At 43.9% G+C, this 20,682-nt stretch overlaps 2 protein-coding genes across 6 annotated transcripts; one reads left to right on the forward strand and one right to left on the reverse strand.

Moving 5' to 3' along the window:
* Positions 1-393: 393 nt before the first annotated feature.
* Positions 394-9,311, forward strand: FAM151B (family with sequence similarity 151 member B). The gene is made up of 6 exons (XM_064642947.1): positions 394-491; positions 708-833; positions 1,958-2,123; positions 4,342-4,559; positions 6,094-6,229; positions 7,197-9,311. Exons 1-6 carry the CDS (start codon positions 473-475, stop codon positions 7,348-7,350), a joined length of 819 nt encoding a protein of 272 aa, XP_064499017.1. The 5' UTR covers positions 394-472; the 3' UTR covers positions 7,351-9,311.
* A 3,370-nt stretch (positions 9,312-12,681) lies between these two features.
* ANKRD34B (ankyrin repeat domain 34B) lies at positions 12,682-17,837 on the reverse strand. 5 transcript variants are annotated; one of them, XM_064642945.1, is made up of 3 exons: positions 17,739-17,837; positions 16,085-16,307; positions 12,682-14,757 (listed from the first exon to the last, which is right to left on the reverse strand). In XM_064642945.1, exon 3 carries the CDS (start codon positions 14,722-14,724, stop codon positions 13,219-13,221), a length of 1,506 nt encoding a protein of 501 aa, XP_064499015.1. In that variant the 5' UTR covers positions 14,725-14,757; positions 16,085-16,307; positions 17,739-17,837; the 3' UTR covers positions 12,682-13,218. The 5 variants fall into 5 exon arrangements, with proteins under 5 accessions (XP_064499015.1, XP_064499016.1, XP_064499014.1 ...); XM_064642946.1 differs by lacking the exon at positions 17,739-17,837 and adding an exon at positions 17,619-17,732; XM_064642944.1 differs by lacking the exon at positions 17,739-17,837 and adding an exon at positions 17,200-17,732.
* Between the last annotated feature and the right edge of the window lie 2,845 nt (positions 17,838-20,682).

Genomic DNA, 20,682 nt, shown 5'->3' on the forward strand with positions numbered 1-20,682 from the left:
ACCTCCCTGGGCAGCCCCTTCCAATGCCTGACCACCCTTTCCAGAGAGAAGTTCCTGCTGATGTACAGCCTTCCCTGGTACACCTTACGACTGTGTCCTCTTGCCCTGAGGACATCCTTTACTGCGCCCTTACGGCTGGTGAGTTCCAGGATGTCCTCCTGTAAGGGATGCAACTGCTGCCTGTCCCACTAACCAGGTCTCTTTCCTTGCTGATCAGGAAAGTACGTGGAGACCAAACAGCAAAGAACATCCTGATTTAGAGTAACGTTGAAATATTCCCCGTTTTGCAGGCACACTGTCGACCCCAGGGCTACTGCCCCGGACGTGCTGTCCCTTCCCTTCCCAAACATTCCGTTCCCGAACCTTCCCTTCCTAATCCTGTCCTGCCCCGCCCCCCCGGTCCCGCCCCGCTGTGGCGGCGGCGGTGCCGGAACGGCCCAACCCCCGCGGGCGGGACGGGATAGGCCGGGCCATGGCGAGCGGGACCGCGGGTGAGCGATGGTGGCGGCGTGGGCGGGCTCGGCCCTGGGGAAGCGGGGACAGGGGCTCCATCAGCCGCCGGTGAGGAGCGGAGACAAGGGAGCTCCACCGCCCTGGGCCCCGCGGTGGAGGAGCCCAGGCGGGGCTGGGGCGGTTCCAGGCGGTGCTGAGGGTCCCGCCGTGTCCTCCCGTGCGGGCGGTGCTGAGGGACCCCCATGTCCCCGCAGGCTCTTGGAGCGAGTGGCCCGTGGACCATTTCCTCCGCTCCGGGTGCATCACGGCGCGGGACGGGGCCGCCGTGCGCTGGTTCCACGCCGCCAACAGCAGGGCCCGGGCGGCCGCGGCTGCGCGAAGTGAGTGCGGGACTGGCCCTGCCAGCCCTTCCCCTTTCCCCTTTCCCCTTTCTCCTTTCTCCTTTCTCTTTCCTGCCCTGCTCAGTCATTACTGTTGGAAAAGCCCTCCCAGGACCATCGCGTCCAGCCTTCGTCCGTGCACCACCGGACCCAATAAACCGTGTCCCCAAATGCCACATCTTCACACCTTCTGTACACCTCCAGGGATGGGGACTCCACCACCTCCCTGGACAGCCCCTTCCAAGGCCTAAACTAAACTTTCCCTGGTACAGCTTTGAGGCCATTTCTCCTCGTCCTGTCCCTTGTTCCCTGGGAGCAGAACCCAATCCCCACTGGCTCCACCCTCCTGTCAGGGAGTTGTAGAATGAGAAAATCCGTGATGCCCCAGTCTGGGCAGCAGGGAATTTTATGTGAATTTATATGAATATTTGGGAAATATTTATGTAATTCCATATGCAACGTGCCTTCTCTTGAATATCATTACTAGCTTTTTTATTAGTATTCTAGTCTAAGGAACTGTATGTATTGGATTCTCTGCAAAGCTGGTAGCACTGCCCAGACTCGTTATATAAAGCTGTTTTCTAGAGCTTGCAGCATTCCTAAGACTCCCATTCGCCTGTCTTGTGTTTCAGCTCTCATTTTCCTGGCTGGCTGACTTGTTTTTAAAGTTTTGACAGAGATGGGTGGGTCAGGTTTGAGAATGAGACAAGGGGAGTGCTCAGTCTCTGCCAGTGTTAAATCCCGTGCTCATCTTTACTCTGAAAGTATCTGTCTGGAACCCTGTTTTGAGAGGAAAAGATTTGAAATTTAACAAGAGTGGATTCACATGCTGGATGTCCATTTTTCTGTTTCTCTGATGAAAAAAAACCCATGTGGTTACTCAGCCAAATGTATCTACAAAAATCAATTTTCACATGCCTGTAAATCTTTAAAGAGTTCGTGAGTTAAGTAACCAGAGAAATGTATCTTTCATGTCACAGACAGCAGTTCCCACTGGGGATGACCTGTGTGGAGTAAGTGAACACAGGCTGGTGTGGGAAGACTTGCTGAGTAATTGTTGCTGTGAAGCAGACACTGAAACTGTTGGTTTTGCACCTTAGAGCTTCAGTTTTTGTCCCCCCCAGGCAATGTGCACATGGTAGAAGCTGATGTTCTCCTCCGTGGTGGGGAGGGAGGGAAGGGAGACCCGATCCTGGCTCACCCCCCTGACACAGACAGTGACATCACACTGCAGGAGTGGCTGACACAGATGGTCAACACCAATAAAGGCATCAAGCTGGATTTTAAGAGGTATCTCCACAAAAAGATTTTTATGTTGTTTGCAATCTTACTGGTTAACAATTTTACAGGTGATGTTTGACCAGACTTTTTCCTATTGTGCCATTTTGTGTGATGCATTCCTTCCTAAGCAAGAAATGAGGAAACATCATCCTTTATTAATAAATGCATCACAAGAATAAAAGCTTTGAAAGTGTTTTGAACTGCAAATAATATTTTTTTAGTTACTTCGGGCAGACTTTTTCTGTTGGGAAAAAGGGAAATGGTGGTATCCCTCTGGAAGGCTCCTATCTTTGGCCTGATTTATTAACTAGATTTTCAGAGGTTCATTCAGAATTTAACCATTAGCTGTTTCATTGTCTTGAATGGAAAATACACCTGAAAACCCCATGAGATAGCCTTGGAAGTAAGCTGTGATTTCCAGACATTCACTTCTGCAGCTCCTGACTTCCTGACTTTTGTCTGAATTTCCGTATGCAAAGTCTGTTTTGGCAGCAAATTACAAAGAGCTTCATCAATGCCTCACTACACTATAAAAGTGCAAAAAACCCCAATAGATAGTTGCAAAATGTGATTTATGCCTGTTGTTCTGCGTAACACAGTTACTGTTTTTGTGTAGAAGTTCTTGAAAATGCGAAATATGTGGGCAGGCTAAATCTGTTTATTGTTACAGAATCTGTGTATGTCCGTCTGGGCAGAGAAGAGAATAAAGCAAAGTAGGCATTGGGTTTATTTCTTGTGGGTTTGGGGATTTTTTTTTCTATTTTAATTATTGTTTAAATTAATTTTAAAACCACCTACTTTTTGTTTTTCCATGAGGAATTTATAGCCAATTGCAGTGATTTGAAAAAAGCTTTTAAAAGTATGTTGCATTATAAAAGTCTAGTTGTATAAAAGCATTTAAAAATACATTACACAGTGCAGATGGAGTCAAATGAGTGATAACAGAATTTGATGTTTGCTTTGGTTTTTTTTTTCTGTGTTGTTGTTTATTTCAAGAGATGCTGCTTTGGGCTTTTTTCTCTCTACAATACCTTATACTTTGTAGTACAAAGGAAGGCTCTTCGCTGTCCTTGACAGATGTGAACTGTCCTGGCCTCAGACAGTGCAAGAAATGCTGAAGCTCACACATTAACTCAGGCCATCACTAATTTTTCTCCTGTAAGACTTGAGCTTATCTCAGCTGGAAGCACTGGGTCAAATTCCTACCACTATACAGAAGTTAAAATATACAAAATGACTTTTCAGAGAAAACAATGCAAGCAGCTCAGGGGACAGTTTTTGGCTTTAGAGCTGACCTAATATGAGAGCTCTGACTATAATGATTTTAAATTCCTGAACGTTTTATAAAATGTTAATTCATGTGCTGTAAGAGAAAAAAGGTTTTCTTGGCATTCGTTCCTTTTCCTCATTGTTCCACATCTCCTTCTTTTCCAGAGTACTGGTGCTTTGAAAGTTTTGATGGGATAGAGGTAGAAAAAGCTACCTGTGCTTTTTCTTTTGATTTGAAAGAACAGTCAGAATACATGACTCTAGATTTTGTTAAATGCTTACAAGGTGTGCTGCTCTGGTTGCTCAAATAATGACAACTCATATTTAATAATTTAATCATTAAATGTGGGGTGGATGTCTGACAGGCAGATTTTCTCTGCTGCCACACTTTTGAACTGTAGGGAAAATCATGACCAGGCATAAAGTGCTGAAATGGGCGTCCTTTTACTCTTTTAGTTGCCTGAAAATGTTCAGTTTGGGGTTTTTTATTCTCCTAGTATGGGTGGATTGGCTTGCAAAGGTGTGAAGGTAACTTTCAGTCTGGATCTGAAATAGTGATAAAATCTTTGCAATGCTGAGTGTGGTTAAGGTTGGAAGAGATTACTTTCACCCCTTGGATATAAACCACAGGAATATATATAAATAAATATATTTACAGTATCTATGGATTTCAGGTCTCATTAACAGAAGTGTTGGAGCCTGCAGTAGATTCCTTTTTTAAAACCCTTCTCAAGCACCCTTCAATATGAAGAGGTGACAAGCCTGGGGGGCTGTGAGGTGACACCAGGAGGTTCTGGGAGCAGAGGTGTGGCAGAACGGCATCCTGAGAGGTGTAGGACAAGTCCCCTGCTGACAGAGGGTCGTCAGCATTCACTTAGTGTCTGAGCAGGACAGTTAAGTAACGCACCCGTTCTGTACGTGCTGTGCCTTCCCTGGTTCCCCTGGTGGTCCTCCACAGCCTGGACGCCGTGGGACCATCCCTGGAGCTGCTGGGGCAGGTGAAGCAGCAGCTGAGGAGACCTGTGTGGATCAACGGGGACATCCTAGCGGGGCCTGGTGGGAGCCGCCCGGCGCTGAATGCTCAGAGCATCCTCGGCACCGTCACCTCGACCTTCCCCGACATCACCCTGTCCCTGGGCTGGACCACAGGCTGGCACGGCCACTACCACGGGCAAGGTACATAGCTCTAGCCAGGCCTTCACCCTGCACGGCTGCTTTTCTTCACATTTGTCTCTTAATTGACTCAACACAAGCTCTGCAACAGCCTCTATTTGAAACTCGTAGTGAATGACATGAGAATGATTTTCTTTGCTGGTGTGTGAGATGCAGTGTGATCCTGCAATTACCTCAGTGTTGGACTGGCAACTGGACTGCGTAAAAATCTGATCTTTTTGTTGTTAAAATAAACTCTTTTGTTCTTCCAATTCATTCTCATGCACTGAGGAGCTTCGGGAGAAAAACTCCTCAGCCCCTGTTTCAGGTAGGTCTCTCCCTGAATCCTTGAAGGATTGGTTTGGTAATTGGAATTCTGGCATGTTTCCTGAGGAAAAACAGACTATCCAGAAATTTAAAACCCTGTCTGTGCTTCTTTTGATCACTGAAATCAAATTGTTAGTTAACCTTGTCTTCATTTCTATTGAATAATTGAATTTTTGCAGTGAATTTTCCAGTTTTCGTTATTTTTGGGTCCTTTTCACAGTATTCCTCTTTCTTGTAATTCTCATTATGATCAGCAGGGTCCCCACCAGCATTGTCTGTGGCCACCAGGGCAAAATTATACACTGTTCCAATTGCTGATTACTCTTTAGCAAGATTTAGTATTTTGCTGTATGATGCACAGTGATTTTATTGAACTATTCAGTGCTTTCTCTCAAATATTTTCAGCGCAGGAAAAAGTTGGTGGAAATATGCATTGGAAATACTGAGAAACATTTTAAAATTAATTTAATGTTCTCTCCATTCTAGGTTTCAGTTTATGGTAACACTAATTAAGGGTATGCTGGAAGACTTGGGAAAAACAACTCATTTGACTGATTTCAACTAAAAGTTGCTGTTTGTCCAACAAGACTATTTTTTTAATATTTGGTGCTTTTTTATTCTTTCCAGTCACACATTGCATATGAGTAATTGAGAAAAAAATTTAACTGTTGTTTGTAAGATTTTCATAACCTGTGGAAACAAAATAACAGTTAAATCGTATTTTAGGTAGCTGCAGTGCTTGTAAAAATCTCAGCAGAGGCACTTGGAGTGTTTTAGATTGCTTGATGTTTGCATTTTTTAAGCGCAGAATGTTTTGTGTGCTTTGTTTGTGTATAACTCAGTCCTATGGGATTCATTCAAATTTTTTCCCTAATTTTTCCTTCCTGTTTTTGTTTCTAGAGGGTCCCTGTCAATGTCCGACGAGTCCATACTGGAGTCAGTGGCAGTGAATTTAAAAACATCACATTCTGTAGCTGTATGTGAAATAACAGTGCAGCTACTGCAGAGGAAGGTTTTAATAATCGGTTTATTTTCCCATGTTAAGATTACCTTTCTCCTCTGGGATTATTTTTTCTTAGAACCATCTGGAAATTTCCTTTCAGAATTCCACGATTTTTGCCAGTCCCTGACTTTGCTCGTTTTGTGTCACAGCTGAATCACTCTGTCAAGCTCTGGGTTGGGTGGGGGTTGTTTGTGAAGGGTTTTTTCAATCCAGTGTTGTTCCCTGCAGGGTACGACTGGGGGATGGTGGAGGAGATGTCCCAGCTGTGCCAGGCCCTGTCCCAGCCCGTGACATTCCCTGTCAGGGCCGTGCTAGTGCCATACTCCCTCCCTGCTCTCCGATGGCTGATCCAGCAGTCAGACAGGTTGGTCTGGGAGCCTCCATTCCCACCTGTCCTGTTATAAACACAGCTGTTAAATTAAATACAACACACTTATTCCAGTGACATTGGAAATATTTTCCCTTTCAGTTCTTTAATTCCTTCAGCTCTCACGTTGTTTGTTTCATTTGACAGAATTGGTCAGTATTAATTTCTGTAAAATAATAAGTTTCCAAAAGCTTCGTTTTCATTACCTACAGTAAGAATTAATTTCACAATATTACTGCATTAAGAATATGTCTTATGAATTGTGCCAGTCTCAAATATATCCACATTGGATACAAGCAGTATTCCCACTGAAATATTAGGATTTTCTCTTTCACCTCAGAATAAAAGTCATGATTTTTTAGTGGCATGATTAGAAGTCAGAAATTCCTGAGCCAGTTTTACTGACATACGATTAAATTCTGATTTACCCATATTTTAAATTAATATGGTTTTATTATACAAAGGGGAACATTAAGTATATGTCATGAGGAGATTGTGGAGAGTAATGCTTTTAACTGTGGTTGATACTGTGGAGATTTTCATTTTTTTTGAAAAGTTACATGCAATTAATGACAATTCAGTTAATCAGGTGGCATCACTGCACATCACTGAGGCGACAGAACAGAGCATGACAATCACCCACATCTGGGATTGCATCCTATTTCCTGTTCTGCAGCTCAGCCTGTGACTATTGATTACTTTGTCAAAGCTTAAATGCTCAGCCTGGTAATTTCTTTGCTGTATATCTGCCCAAGATTTTTTATTTAACTACTTGCTTGTTTTGGCAGAACACTCACACAGATAAATTGCAGATAAATTGTTCTAGGGGTTGCAATTTTTGGTATTTAATTACATTACTAAAATTGAGATGTCGTGAATATTTTTTAGGAGCTTATTAGTGCAATGTCTTTCTGATTTATGTGCTTTTTTCTCTTTTGCTTTTTTCCCTTTTTTTTGCATGTAGGTACAGCCTCACTGTTTGGACAGGAAAGGACGACATATATTCTGTAGAGGATTTGCTTTCCATCCGAGAAAATTTTGATAAAAGTAGGGTTTATTATGACATTTTCGAGCCGCAAAATTCTGAATTCAAAAAAGCCATTGGAATAGAACAGTAAATGCAAAGCAGGCAATGCCTGATGTTACAATGCTCTATATTGTAATTTCTTTCAAATGTGAGGATTTCTTGTTCAGAGAAATGCATTTTCCTTGCAAGAGAAGCCATATTGAGCACACTTCTGGTTACTGGAGGAGATTTTATACAACACTGGGGAAAGGCTTCTCAAACAGAAATCCAGTGCCTTCTTCAGTGTTCCCTCCTCCCCACGTGGGATCCTGGGGTCTCCACATCCCAGAAGGGGAGAAGGGCTGTTCGTACTGAGTTAGCCCTGGTGGAGTTCTGTGTCCTGTGGTCACTGTGCCCCATCAGAGCTGAGTGGGAGTGGGGAGGGGGCTGCAGGAGGGGCTGGGACAGCCCCGGGGGTGATCCTGACCTGGCCCGGAGCACAGAGAGGGGTCCTGGCAAGGAGCACATCGGGCACAGTCAGAGAGCTGAGCTGTGACAGAGCAGTGCTGGTGCCTCTCTCAAGGGCTTGGAATCTCAGAACTTGCGTGTGAGATGTTCCTCTGCCATGTCTCTGGCACCAGAGAGCAAAGGAGCTGCAGGGAGATCAGTGATTCCAGCAAAAACAGCTAATTTCTGTGATCACAGGTATTTTCTGCGTTGTCCTGATTTTTGTGCATCCCTTTAACTGACAGGACTTCACAAATTTGCACAAGTGGAAGTTCCCTCTGAGAAAAGCTAAAGCCCTGCTGACTACTGCAGGAAGAGCCTGACCTGCTTCATTTAAACCATTTGTTTTGCCCGTTTTGCTTCTACAGCCCTCAGAATTCACTCAGACTGAGGTACCAGCTGTGCGTTGTTGCCTCTGCCAGACATTACAAACAATACAAACAAAACCACAGTGTCAGAGGAGGTTTTGATTTCTGGGTAAAAGCTGATGCCCTGAGCAGGGATTGCCATTTCTTCTTGTCCTCCTGTTCCCATTCCTCTCACATGGTTCCTGTGGGAATTGGGTTGATATGGATGTTGAACACAACTCTTTTTAGGCTGTTAGTGCTGAAGTTAATTACAGCAGTTTTTGCTTCTTACATAGCCCTGGTACAGCTGTGATAGAAAAATTAGTTACATTTTCTAATCCTAAATTTTGAAACATGGTGATTTCACACAGTCACTAAAATCCAAGACTCCCTGCTGTTACCTATGGCTCCTTTGACAGCTCCATCTAATAATTGTTCTGTGTTATTGAGGGGTAGAGCCTTCCTCATTTTTGTTACCTACTAAGGTATACATGGGTAAAATTAGCAAAAATTTTTCTATATAAGGAAGAAACTATCTGGTTGTACTTGGGATAGTTAAACAAAGTACTTAATTTAATTTATTCCACCAGGCAAAGTGAGTGGCCATAACCACCAAAGGGTCAGGTTTGCAACTGTGATTCCTTTAATGAGGTTGGGGAAAGTACTTATTTTTCAGCCACAGTTTGTTGCAGGCAGTTGCATTCATTGACTTAAGGGATTTCATCTCTCAGTGTTTAGGCCTTTTTGGGTCTACACACACAGACTTTTCTGTTATTTAGAAACCTTTTTCCCATTGACCAGTTCCCACCTGAAGTACTGGGATTTGTTAAAACTTAGTAAACTATTGAATAAAAAACATCAGCAATTGCTAGAAGTATTTTTAAAGAAGATATATCTCTCAGTAACATCTGTGGATGTGAATAAACAGGGATATTCAGATAAAATTAAAAGAAGACATGATCTGGATTACCAGGAAAATTGATGTAGGCAATTAATTTAAGACATGTAAAACTAGATTAAACAAATGCTAGGAATTAGTTCTATGAAGCATTCTTGTGAAGACAGAAGAGTTTGGCTGTGTGGTGAATTGTATAGATTTTCCTACATATCTAAATTTCTGTATGTATTTTTTACCCATAGATCTCTGCTAGTTCCATGTGAACTCGTTTATGTCAGTCTGGTCTGAGTTGCGCATAAATAAATTCATTTGAATTTCTTACTCTGTCTTTATTCAAACGCTCTCCTAAAATAAGATGATTTACGTGTGTGGCTGCAGTGAGACAGTAATGCTGAGATGAAGCCAGGTTTTATTCTGGTGGGAGAGCCGGTCTGTGTTGTTTTAGCTGTAGCTGTCTTTTTATTTTTTTTCTTTTACTTTCTGTCAGGGATGTGTTCCTTGTATTATACAAACACTGGTAATTTACTGCAAGTGCACTTTTAGCTTTCTGTTTCTCTGTGAATTTGAAGGACCTTAGTAAACAGATAAAATAACACGGTACGGAAGAGAGATGTCACTGCGTCCTGCACGGTGACCCAGCTGTGTCCTGTCATGACACAGAAGCAATGGGAGCAAAGCACAAGCCATTTGTTGGTTATTTAAATATACTGTGGAATGAAAGAAAATGCCCCCAAAGGCACATTTTTCAAATGCGTTGTTCCATCTGATGTTCTCCACATCTCCCTCTTCAGCATTCATTCAAAAAACCAAAAACCCCCCAACAAAACCCGTCCTTTTTTTCAATTCAAACCATCAAAAGCTGAAATTACACTAGGAGTCTTTATAACTCATTTAATAACTTGGTGATTGAATAGTCCCATCCTTTAAGGGAAAAGAAAAAGTTACAGTGTTGGGGAATTAAAAATGTTTGGTATTTGGTTCTGTCTCTGGATTTCAGGAATTTGGGGAATAAACTGGCCTGTGTACAGTTAGAAAAAAAAAATCTTTGGTGTTCAGTGTAAAATCTTTGCATGATTTTTAAATGGCCTTTCTAAAGTTACCACGTGGATTTAAAATCCATTTTCTCATCAGTTGTGTGCCTGGGTGGAGCTGTCACTGACATGCATGGGGACACTGATCACGTCAGTGCCACTGCCATTGTGTGTAATTTCCACATTGAAGGTCTTTGTGACTGTGATGTGACATTGACTGAGAGTAAGAGCAGTGATTTTTGCTGCTTTTTCACCGGCAGGTGAGAGATGGGAAACCATAGCTTTCAACACCAGCAAGGGGAGACTCAGCCTGTGGTATTTTCTGTGCCCAGAGACAAAAAAGGAACCTAAAAGGTCTGTTGTTTTTTTATCTCGGGTGCCTTGGGAAGTGAGGGGTTCTAACATTAGAAACTCCGGTTGTGCTGACCGTTCTTCACTGAAAAGAACATCAGGGGTGGCTGGGAAATGTCATGGATTAAGGGCTTCAAAGATAGCACAAGAGCATCTCCACGACTGGAACCACAGGAAGCTTCCGGCAGGTGGAGAGAGCCTCTCTCACACCATACTTTGCACAAATTGAGCTATATTGGATTAAATCTAAGTAACTGTTCCCATTTTCTTGCATAGAGACAACCTGAGAAATACTTCTAAGTGAGAACCTTTGGCAGTGACTCATCATCTACTGAGTGGTGAATAAAAGCATGTGCTTATTTCCATGTTCCCTTGGTGGGGGAAAAAAAAAAACTTTTATTTATTCATCATAACAACATCAAGAGAACAAAGCTTCTTTTCTTTGAAGGTCACTTGTAACAGTAATGCAAAAACAAACAGTAATATTAACCCTTCACATTATTTCTGCGCCACAATTAATCACAAAATACTGGTAACACTACTGAAAAACTTCCCTTTTCAAGACATTTGCCATTTTCCTCCATTGTCCAAGTATTTTGTGGAAAAATTACTCTTTCGGTTAAGGGAGAAATAGTCTCATATACATAATTAATTTTAAAATCAAACCAGCATCAATTGGGTTTTATACCCTCAGCACAGATACCAGTTAGAACACCTGGTGATGGTAGATTTCTTCTAAAAAAGGACTTCTGTGTTTTTAAAGATCCATTTTCCATTGCAAATATTTAATTTCATTATGAGATGAAGAAATGACAAATTGCCATTTCCATTTTTAATGCCATGAAAACATTTGAAAAATATATTGTATGTAGGGACCAATTTGTACCCAGTTAATAAAGACATACTCTGTTCCATGTAATTTCTCTGTCATAGAAAGATTTCCACATAATCCCTGCTTCTATCTGATGTACACAGGGGCTGATCCAACAACATCTGAAGGAAAAGGCAGAACTTGAATGGCAACAAATACTCTGAAAAAGATATTTACACAGAGTGTGTTTATCATCCCCTTTAAATTGTTTATGTTTATCATCCCCTTTAAATTGTTTTTATCATCCCCTTTAAATTGTTTCATGTTTATCATCCCCTTTAAATTATCATATACTAAGTGCAAAGCTAAATAACATCACAGTTATTTGTTAGGCAATGTCAGGTTCGGTGAACTTCGACTGAAGCTGCAAGCAGACATAGTACTGACTGAGCATTTTCAGAAAAAAAGTATTTCAGTATACTGAAATTCACATTACACAGACACAATTTCAGTACAACTACTTTCTGTAAACTATGACAACATAGAACACATTCACTTTTTCTCAATATTTAGAAGATGAGATCTAAAATGCTAAATGCAGTCCAGTATCTATGGTATGCACACAAAGACAGAACCATGTTTGGAATTGTAGAACACTAAAGGAAAGCAAAGAAAGATGGATTTTTAGATAGAGATGATAAAAAATATGCAGTAGCTTAGAGTCTGCAGAGGAGTGTTTTCTACCCCTAAGACATTCAGTCCTCTGCTTCAAATTAGGCAAAATGTGAATTTCCATCTCCCAGGGGAGTTTTGTCATTAAAAGCACAGAACAGTTTGGGTTGGAAGGGGCCTTAAAGCCCATCTCGTTCCAACCCCCTTGCCATAGGTAGGGACACCTTCCAGTAGACCAGGTTGCTCTGAACCCTGTCCAACCTGGCCCTGGACAGTTCCAGGGATGGATATTCTGGGCAACTTGTGCCAAGGCCTCCCCACGCCTGGATTGTCTTTTTTTAGGTCTGTCTGAGCAGGAGGACAGAGCTTTTCCCTGCTCCCAAGCCTGTGTGTGAAGTGCCCTTGCTGAAGAACACTTGATGTGCCCCACCATCTGTACCCTGGTGAAAAGGGCTGTGACTGGGGCCGAAGAGCTCCTGCATGACCTGGAGATCTCTTTTGGGGGGAGTCCAGAACTGCAGACAGTGATAGACTCTTGTTTAGATATAGGCTCTGCCTCCCCCACCCTTCCTTTTCTGAGGAGCAGATTCCAGCAGGCTAGAACCTTGAGCAGGCCCAGGTGGCTGAGACACCTCGTTGACAGTGTGAGCAGTTTCTTTGTGTCACACTCAGGGCTCATTGTGCTCCCTGTGGGCTCCTGACAGGGCTGGCAGGCTTTGTGTGCTGGCCTGCAGCACCCCAGAGCTGTGCACCACCTGCCCCAGGGCCAGCTAGGCATCTGAAACATGCTCCCAGTCTTTAGCTGGAATTCCCTGGGCAGCACAGCTCTGCAACATGACTTTTATTAACTGTTTACATGGAGTGAAGTCATAGAAGCAGGAGACATTGCCTGTGTACACCTGGTGTCTGAGTTTTTTGGGTATTGTACAACCTGGACAGTCAGGCTGGTGTCCAGCATCACAGTCAACTGTTTCAGGTTCCCAAACTCCATGTGTATGACCTCTGTTGGTGCAAAAAGAGTACATGTTTGGGAAAATCTAGGAGTCATATTTACAACGTACAATTACAACTGCAGTGCTTAAGAGGCATTGTGGGTTCAGTCTGTCACAGGTAAGTTGAAAATCTTAGAAAACCAGGAAAATAAATATTCCTCAGTTTGCAGAAAGCAGCCTCATTCATTAATTATGTCTTCATGTAGTCTTTAAGCTGTTCGACTCATCCCAAGGCACAGAGCTTTACATCACAGACCGGCTCTACTTTGTGATATGCACCATTACAATCAGGGAGTGCAGTGAATATTTACATATCAAAGAGTTTGTAGCCCCTTATCCCCCATTAAAGATTCAGTAATTGCTTAACCTGCTCAGACTGTAATCTGCTCATACGGCCTCCTGCGCAGCAGATTGGTGTTTTTGGTCATCCTAGGAAAAGCAGGTGCTGCTGGCCCTAACTGTGTTTGCCCACAAGAAATCATCCCAGAAACTGTGTTTATGACAGTGAGCTCTTGAACTGGGGGGCAAGGGTTCACACTCAGGGGTGGCAGAAAATCTGGCCTTGTCTGATCCAATGCTAAGGCTCCTGACCCTTGTCCTTCTGGGAAAGCCTGATTTCTGCCTTTCACAGTAACAGAAGGCATTTTCTCCAGAACTTCTCTAGAACTTGGTAACAAGGAGTGAGATGGAGAAATAATCTCTTTCTTTCCTATTGCTGACTTACTGTCTTCTGCAGCAGCAGCAGGACTTAGACCAGCAATTAACTGAGAATCAGAACTGTTGTGACCTGTTTTTGCATTTTTGTTCCTGAAAAAACCGCTGAGGTTTGAAATTAAGCTGATTTGTCCCAGACTGACACTCTGACCCATGGGAATCACACTGGGGTTATGTTTCTCTTCAACAAAAGGAGTCTGATAGTTTATCTTGTCAGGTGGTGGTTTCCTGGACCCAGTTTCATCAGAGGTTTTGAATACATGAGCAGTGTCTTTCCTGTCAATACTTCGGGGACTGGTGTTGACTCTCTTTGATAAGCCAAGGCCACTGACTTTACAAGAGAGCTTTTCTATGGGAGTGATACTCTGAAGTTCCTGTGAAGAAGCAATTTTCCTCTGGTGAAACACTGCTGGGCAGCACTTTACCCAAGGCTCACGCTCCAGCTGCTGCACATGGGTCAGCTTGAACCGGGCCTGTATCGGGCTGGGCTTCATCATCAGTGACCCTGTTTGAGATAAGCTGTCCTCCTCCCGTGGAGGATACAGCTCTCTGAAGCTGAATGGTCCCTCTGGAGTCTCACTGGGTTCTATTTCCGATGGGGAGGTGCAGGCAGTTGGGTACTGACACTCCCCGAGCTCTGGGGGAGGCATGTTCAGGTACTGTCTAGTTTCCTGCCTCCCCGATGCAGATTTGTCCATGGTGATGATGATCACCTCTTTCCCTCGTGCCTTACAAGCGTTGAGCAGAACCTCTAGGGTCTCTCTGTCTGCAGAGTTTATTGCGTACACGAGAGCAGAGCAGTTGGAGTGGTCAGGCAGGCTTGGGTCAGCCCCACTCATGAGCAGCAGAGACACCACCTCTGGGCCCGCTCTGCCCAAGCATGCATGCATCAGGGCCGTCTTCCCGGATTTGTCCTGGATGTTCGGATCAGCCTTGTTGTCCAGCAGGTACTTAACCATCTTGGCCTTGCTGGCACTCTGCAAGTCCACATGTTCAGTCATACAAGCAACCATGAGGGGGGTCTCGCCTCTGCTGTTGCTCTCATTGACGTAGGCACCCCCATCGATCAACAGCCTGGTGAGGCGGAGGCGTCTCTGGTACACGGCTTTGATCAGGGAATACCCCTCTGGCGGCACCTCCACCACCTCCATCATCCTGCTCATCTCACCTACACCCTTCTAGGGGCTATAAAAGATCTGCCTTCCATAGAAAGCAAAGAGGTCCCCCAGAGAAGAGAAAACAGAAAAAAAAAAAAAAAGAAAAGGTTTAACTGTACAAATTGCTCCTGCAAACACCGTCATATTTTGAGAAAAGAGTATGAAGGGAAGAAGAAAAAAAAAGTGTTCTCACCCTCTAGACTTCAAGAAATACATTAAAAACTTTAAAAAATACTTGAATATAAATACAACGTTTGTAGAAGGTTAGAGTATGGCTGTCACCTTTTTATTTCTGACAGTCTTTTGTACAATCCTCTGCCTGAGCAGACAGTATCAGCTCTACAACAAAAGAAATGTTTGACAGAAGGAAAGTAAATCAGGAGATTTCACACAAAAAATCAAGAACTTAATGTGCCATAAATAACAAAAGGCCTTGTATAAATGTATACCTGCATACACACAACTAACACTTCTTACATGTGCTTGCTTACCTATGTGTAGGGAAAACCTTTAGAGAAAAAAAAAATCAGTATTTAACAACTGGCAGAGTAATTCCAATACAAGGGTAGACATGGATATGAAAATTACATTTGTTTATTTACAGTGTATTTCTAGAGAAGTAAATATGTTTAACTGCAAAGGAAATGAATAGAGACTCATTTTTATTCATCACTGAAAGCACTAGAAAAGTTTGATGATTAACTGAAGAGCAGTAAGTTCATTCTGTTTTACTTTGAATTCAAAAATCAAAATATGATCTCAATATAGTTTGTTCCAAAACTCCAACAAGCAAAACTAAAAGCATCAGATTTCCTCCCTGGAAATCTGAGGAGAAAATCTGACTTTGACTGGTGGTTGGGCTTTTACCCCTATGTCTTGATAAAACATTTTTTAAAGGTAATTGCATTGAAATTACTTTAAGGATTCACTCCATTATACTGAAATTACAGGATGCAGTACTGTCTATCTCAGCTTTCATTGAAGTGCAAATCATTGTTATGATTTTTATGTGTACTTTTGACAAGTAACGTATACAAGATTTTTATAAAGTCTTTTCTAAAAGTATCCAATCAATTTGCGCACTTAGATTTCCAGAAACAAACTGCAGAGAAATATCTTGCCGATAGCACACGTGTTGGAATTCTGATTGTGTTCTGCCTTGATTTTGACTTACCTGGAAGTCCTTGGTGGTTTTACATTTCTTTCCTATTTATCTAAAGCTCTTCTGACACTTAACTGCTCACATTACTTACGCAATGGCAAATAGCTCTTCTTACATAGGAAGAGCCTTTTCATCTGTAGAGATACCTTTTATGGCCAAAAGAACATTGAATGTTAAACAGGCATGGAAAGAGAATAATGCTACCTGAGGTCATGCAGCAGGTCAGTAATGAAGGTGAGGCTGTTTTTCTGACATCTCATCTAATGCCTCCTGTTGCTTAAATTTGCTGTTTCCATGGACTTTACCAGGACTGTTGATGTGAGTGAGGACAGCGTAAGGCTGGCCTAAGACAACAGCTGAAGTTTGAGAGTTAGGAGTAGATGGTGTTGCCAGGTACAAACCTGCCTGGAGAAAGCCTGAAATGTTTCTGTGCAGAGAAAAGTGCAAAAAGATACATGAAATGGGGAAAAAAAAATCCACAAATACTTCAGAATCAGACACTATATGAACAATAGGAGGTGTACAGATTCACAACAGGAACAATACAATGCAGAGCATGTTCCTGAGTGCTGGATGACAACCACAACTTCATCTGGAGAATCTGTTAATCACAGGAGAGCACCTGGGGCTGTGTCATCCTAAATTTGTCACTGTGGGAACAAAGTGCAACTAAACTTTCACAGGACCCACACTGACTCTGGGAATACATGTGCCACACCTGGACTGGACCAAAAACCTCACAGCTCAAGTGAAAGACCACAGTCTAAGCAGACCTCCTAAAAGAGTAATTTCTGTGATAATACATCACAGATGGGTGCTCAGCAGATTGCAATTATAAAACATTCCTAAATGTAATTAACTGCAATGTCAGAACAACTCCATGTGTTCCTAAAAGTAAACAGTCACTTCTCACCTGTGAAGATAAACTTTAAAGGCAGTTTAAAGTTTTAAAGCAGTTTAAGGAATGAGGAACTATGCAACCCAGTGTGTGATACTGAATCATGGATTGGTCTTTCAGATAACCCAAAAATTCCTGTTGTCCTTGTAGAAATAATATTCCTGCAATGCTCTTTCTGTCTAGGAAAAGCTGAATTTTATTTTCAAAAAGTAATATTGTCCTGGAAAGTGCTCTGAGACAAAGTAGCTCAGGGTACCTCATAGCATGAAAACATGTTTTTGAATTTAACAGTCAAAATAATCACAACACTGAGGGAGGAAGGAGCACATCAGTGTTAGACTGTATAGACAAATATAAAAATAACCAACAGTTTCATGAATGCGTGATACGAATGAAGGAGTTCTTGCAAAGTGCTCCTCACCTTTATAATGTGAAAGCCTGATTTTCTGCCGTCTGTGTTTCAGCACCCTCAGAATTAATCAAGCTCTCACAGTTGTGTTTAGAGAGTCTAGAATCATTCCAGTAAAATTGCCATTGATTCTCATCTCTGAAAAAAGACTTGCTTACAGGCTTAAAGAGCATAAGCATCTAAATATTTCTGTGACTCTTCGCATCCACCTTAACCCTGGCAAATTCTCTCAGTCAGGGTGGCAAAAACTCTTTTTGTAGCCGAAATTTAGCAAATACGAATAACTTTGATTTAAAAAAAAATTACCGTTCCAACTCTGCCAAAGCTACTCCACCAACACCCTCCCCCGAAGTTGCCACCGCAACTTGTAACCCGAGGGCTCCAAACAATTCCCTGAGGGACAGCCGGTGAAAAGCAAGGAAACTACTTACGGAGAAGTGGCAGCACACGCTCTAACACCACAAACACGATAAAGCTATTAAAATGGCTACAAAACAGCTATCAAACGCCGTACCCGACATCCCGCCGCGCCGCCGGGGCAGCGCCGTTACCTGCGGTCGGGATGGAGCGGCCGCTCCTCGCGCAGCGCCGGGAGCGAGGGACAGCGGGACCTTCGGGAACACCGGGACATCGAGCGCCTCCCCCGGCACCGCCCTCGGTCCCGGGCGGGCACAGCCGGGTGGGTGCCAGCGCCAGGCCCCCGCCCCCCCGCACGGCCAGTACCACAGCCCCTACACGCCCCCAGTACCCCATCGGACCCCCAGTGCCCCACTCACACCCAGTCCCACAGCCCCCCCACATCCCAGTGCCCTTCTCAGACTCCCAATGCCCCCCTCACACCCTCGGGACACCTCTCAGACCCCCAATACCCCCCTCACACTCAGTCCCACATCCCCCCCAGATGCTGGTGCCCCCCCTCAGACACCTAACACCCCCCTCACATCCAGTCTCACATGCTGTTATGCCCACACCTGCTCCCCCTCACACCCATCACCTCAAACCTACATCCCCTCACGTCCAGTCCCACATCTCCCCCAGTATCCAACCTCAGACCCACAATACCCCCTCACACCCAGTGCCACACCCCCTTATGCCCACACCTGCTCACCCTCACACCCATCACCTTAAACCCACTTCCATACCCCCTCACACTCCCAATATGGCCCCATACCCCCAGTACCCCCTCATGCCCGGTCCCACACCCTCTTAAGCCCACACTTGCTCCCCCTCGCACCCCTCACCCCAAACCCACACCTCACTCCCACACACAACCCTGCTCTTACCCACCCCCTCACACCTCCTGACCCCCCCACGTACCCTCAAACCTGCACATCCACCTTCACTCACAACCCTCACACGGTCCCTCAGCTTCACAGCACCCACACACCCCCTCGCTGCCTGATCCCCAACCATTACACACCTTGCACCCCTCCACTCCTTCCCTTTCCCCCTGCCCTCCCTGACAGCACCTCCGGTCATTTCCCTCCTGGGCAGGAGTGTGGCCACCCCCCTCACAAGAGGGACAACACTGAGGTGTGTTTGCTCTGCTCAATCATCTCCTTCAGGTGCAGCGAATGCTAGAAACAACCCACCCAAGACCTTCTCCACTACCACACTGCTTCCCATCACCCAGGGCGTGGGTTTACTGGCCTAAATGGGAATGAGAGGAAGCTGAGCCTGAGGAAGTGCTTCCCTCAGGTATGCTTAAGTTTGACTTCTCAATAATTCTGGTCTAATTTCACTGGCTAAAATCCTGTGAAATTTCAAAGCACAGTCAAAGAACCTTCTTGATTTCCATGCAAGTTTAGGACACCTTCACAGAAACACAGACTGGTTGAGGTTGGAAGGGATCTTTGAAGGATATCTTGTCCAAACCCCTTAACAACCAGGAACACCTGGAAGCCACTTACCCACGATGACTTCTGACATTTCTTTACTGTCTCCAAGGATGGAGTCTCCACAACCTCTCTGGGGCAACCTGTGCCAGCACTTGGTCACCCTCACTGAAAAAATGTTCCCTGGTATTCAGAGGGAAACCCTTGTTCCAATTTATGCCTGTTGGCTCTTGCTCTGTCACTGCTGGAAAGGGTCTGGCTTTGTCTTTGCACCCTTCTTTCAGGTTGGTAAGACACCCCCCCCCCAGCCTTTCTCCAGGCTGACCAGGAGCAGCTTGTCTCAGTCTCTTCAGTTCTGACAAAGGTCCTGTGAGGTTCTCCTGGGAGGCAGTGGCTCTACTGAAATCCAGGTGGACATTACTCACACTCTCCCATCACAGGCCAGTCAGTTCATCACAGGAGATCATGGGGCTTCTCCAGCGTGACTCCCCTTGGAGCAGCCATCCTGACATCTCCATCACCCTGCTGTGACAGGACTTTCTGATGGTATCCCAGGGACTCCAAGGGTGTTTTGTTGGAACGCAGTGCTGTTACCTGCGAACGCTGTTTACTGCAGGGGCTGCAGTGCTGCTGTTCTGCGAGGGCCTGTTCTCCCTTTGAAAAGGCACTTGCTGCCTCCACAACGTCATCTCGGTATACAGGAAAAGTCAGCAGGTGAATGCAGCAAACCAAGCGCAGAGGTGGGAGCAAACTGACAGTAAAACTAGCCACCAGCTGCAAAGGGCTGTTTTAGGAGAGAGAAGTTTCCAGGAGGAATGCGAAGGAGATTTGTGCCATGCTATTTTTTAAAAGTCAGAATCAATGAGAGACCATCATGACTAAGAGCTGGACAAATGGTATGAATAAGCCACTAAGAAAAACAACATTCCAAGAGCAGGTTCCTCAGTTACTCTTTAACCTTCTGTTTCAAAAATTAAGTTGGGAGAATGCCCACAGATGTTTTGGGGTTTTTTTCCTGTGGTAAGATTCTAATTATCTTTGTTTTCTTTTCCTCTCTGTATCTCATCCACATTCTTAATACTCAGTCTTTGCCATGCAGCCTTGGAAAGGCATGTGCATTGAACACCCACTCTGCAGGAGGTTACTGCTCTTCTCAGACCTGTTGTTGGGTGAATTATATGAATTACAGAGGCAGTGTACACTTGAATGTCAGCACTCCTGCAGCTGAAACATCTTCACTTCTGCAGTTCCTGCAGCTCTCAATGTGCTCTTCCTTATTCCTCTGTCCATCCTTGCCTGCATTGTGCTGTCGTGTTTATGATAGCCAACATGAATCATTGACCAAAAAAATAAAAAAGTGTATTAAAGCAGCCCTTGGAAGACCACTTTTATGAAGATAATTAGAATTTTTTCTTATAAATGTCACCATGGCTACTTTTGGCTGGATATAAAAACAACTGTTGGTAACAAGTTTATGTTAACAGTGGAGGAGGGTGAAAAACCAGAGCAGGGAACACATCACTGCAGCACAAGTTTTATTATAAAACATAGAAGATGTTTGCATATGCACATGGCATATTTATCACACTCTTTGATATCCTTCTCCTACATTTCACTGAGACTTGGGCTAGATGGATATCTGCCAGGGGAAAGTTTTGTG

This window comes from Pseudopipra pipra, chromosome Z (assembly GCF_036250125.1).
Source record: "Pseudopipra pipra isolate bDixPip1 chromosome Z, bDixPip1.hap1, whole genome shotgun sequence".
Classification (NCBI taxonomy): Eukaryota; Metazoa; Chordata; class Aves; order Passeriformes; family Pipridae; genus Pseudopipra; species Pseudopipra pipra.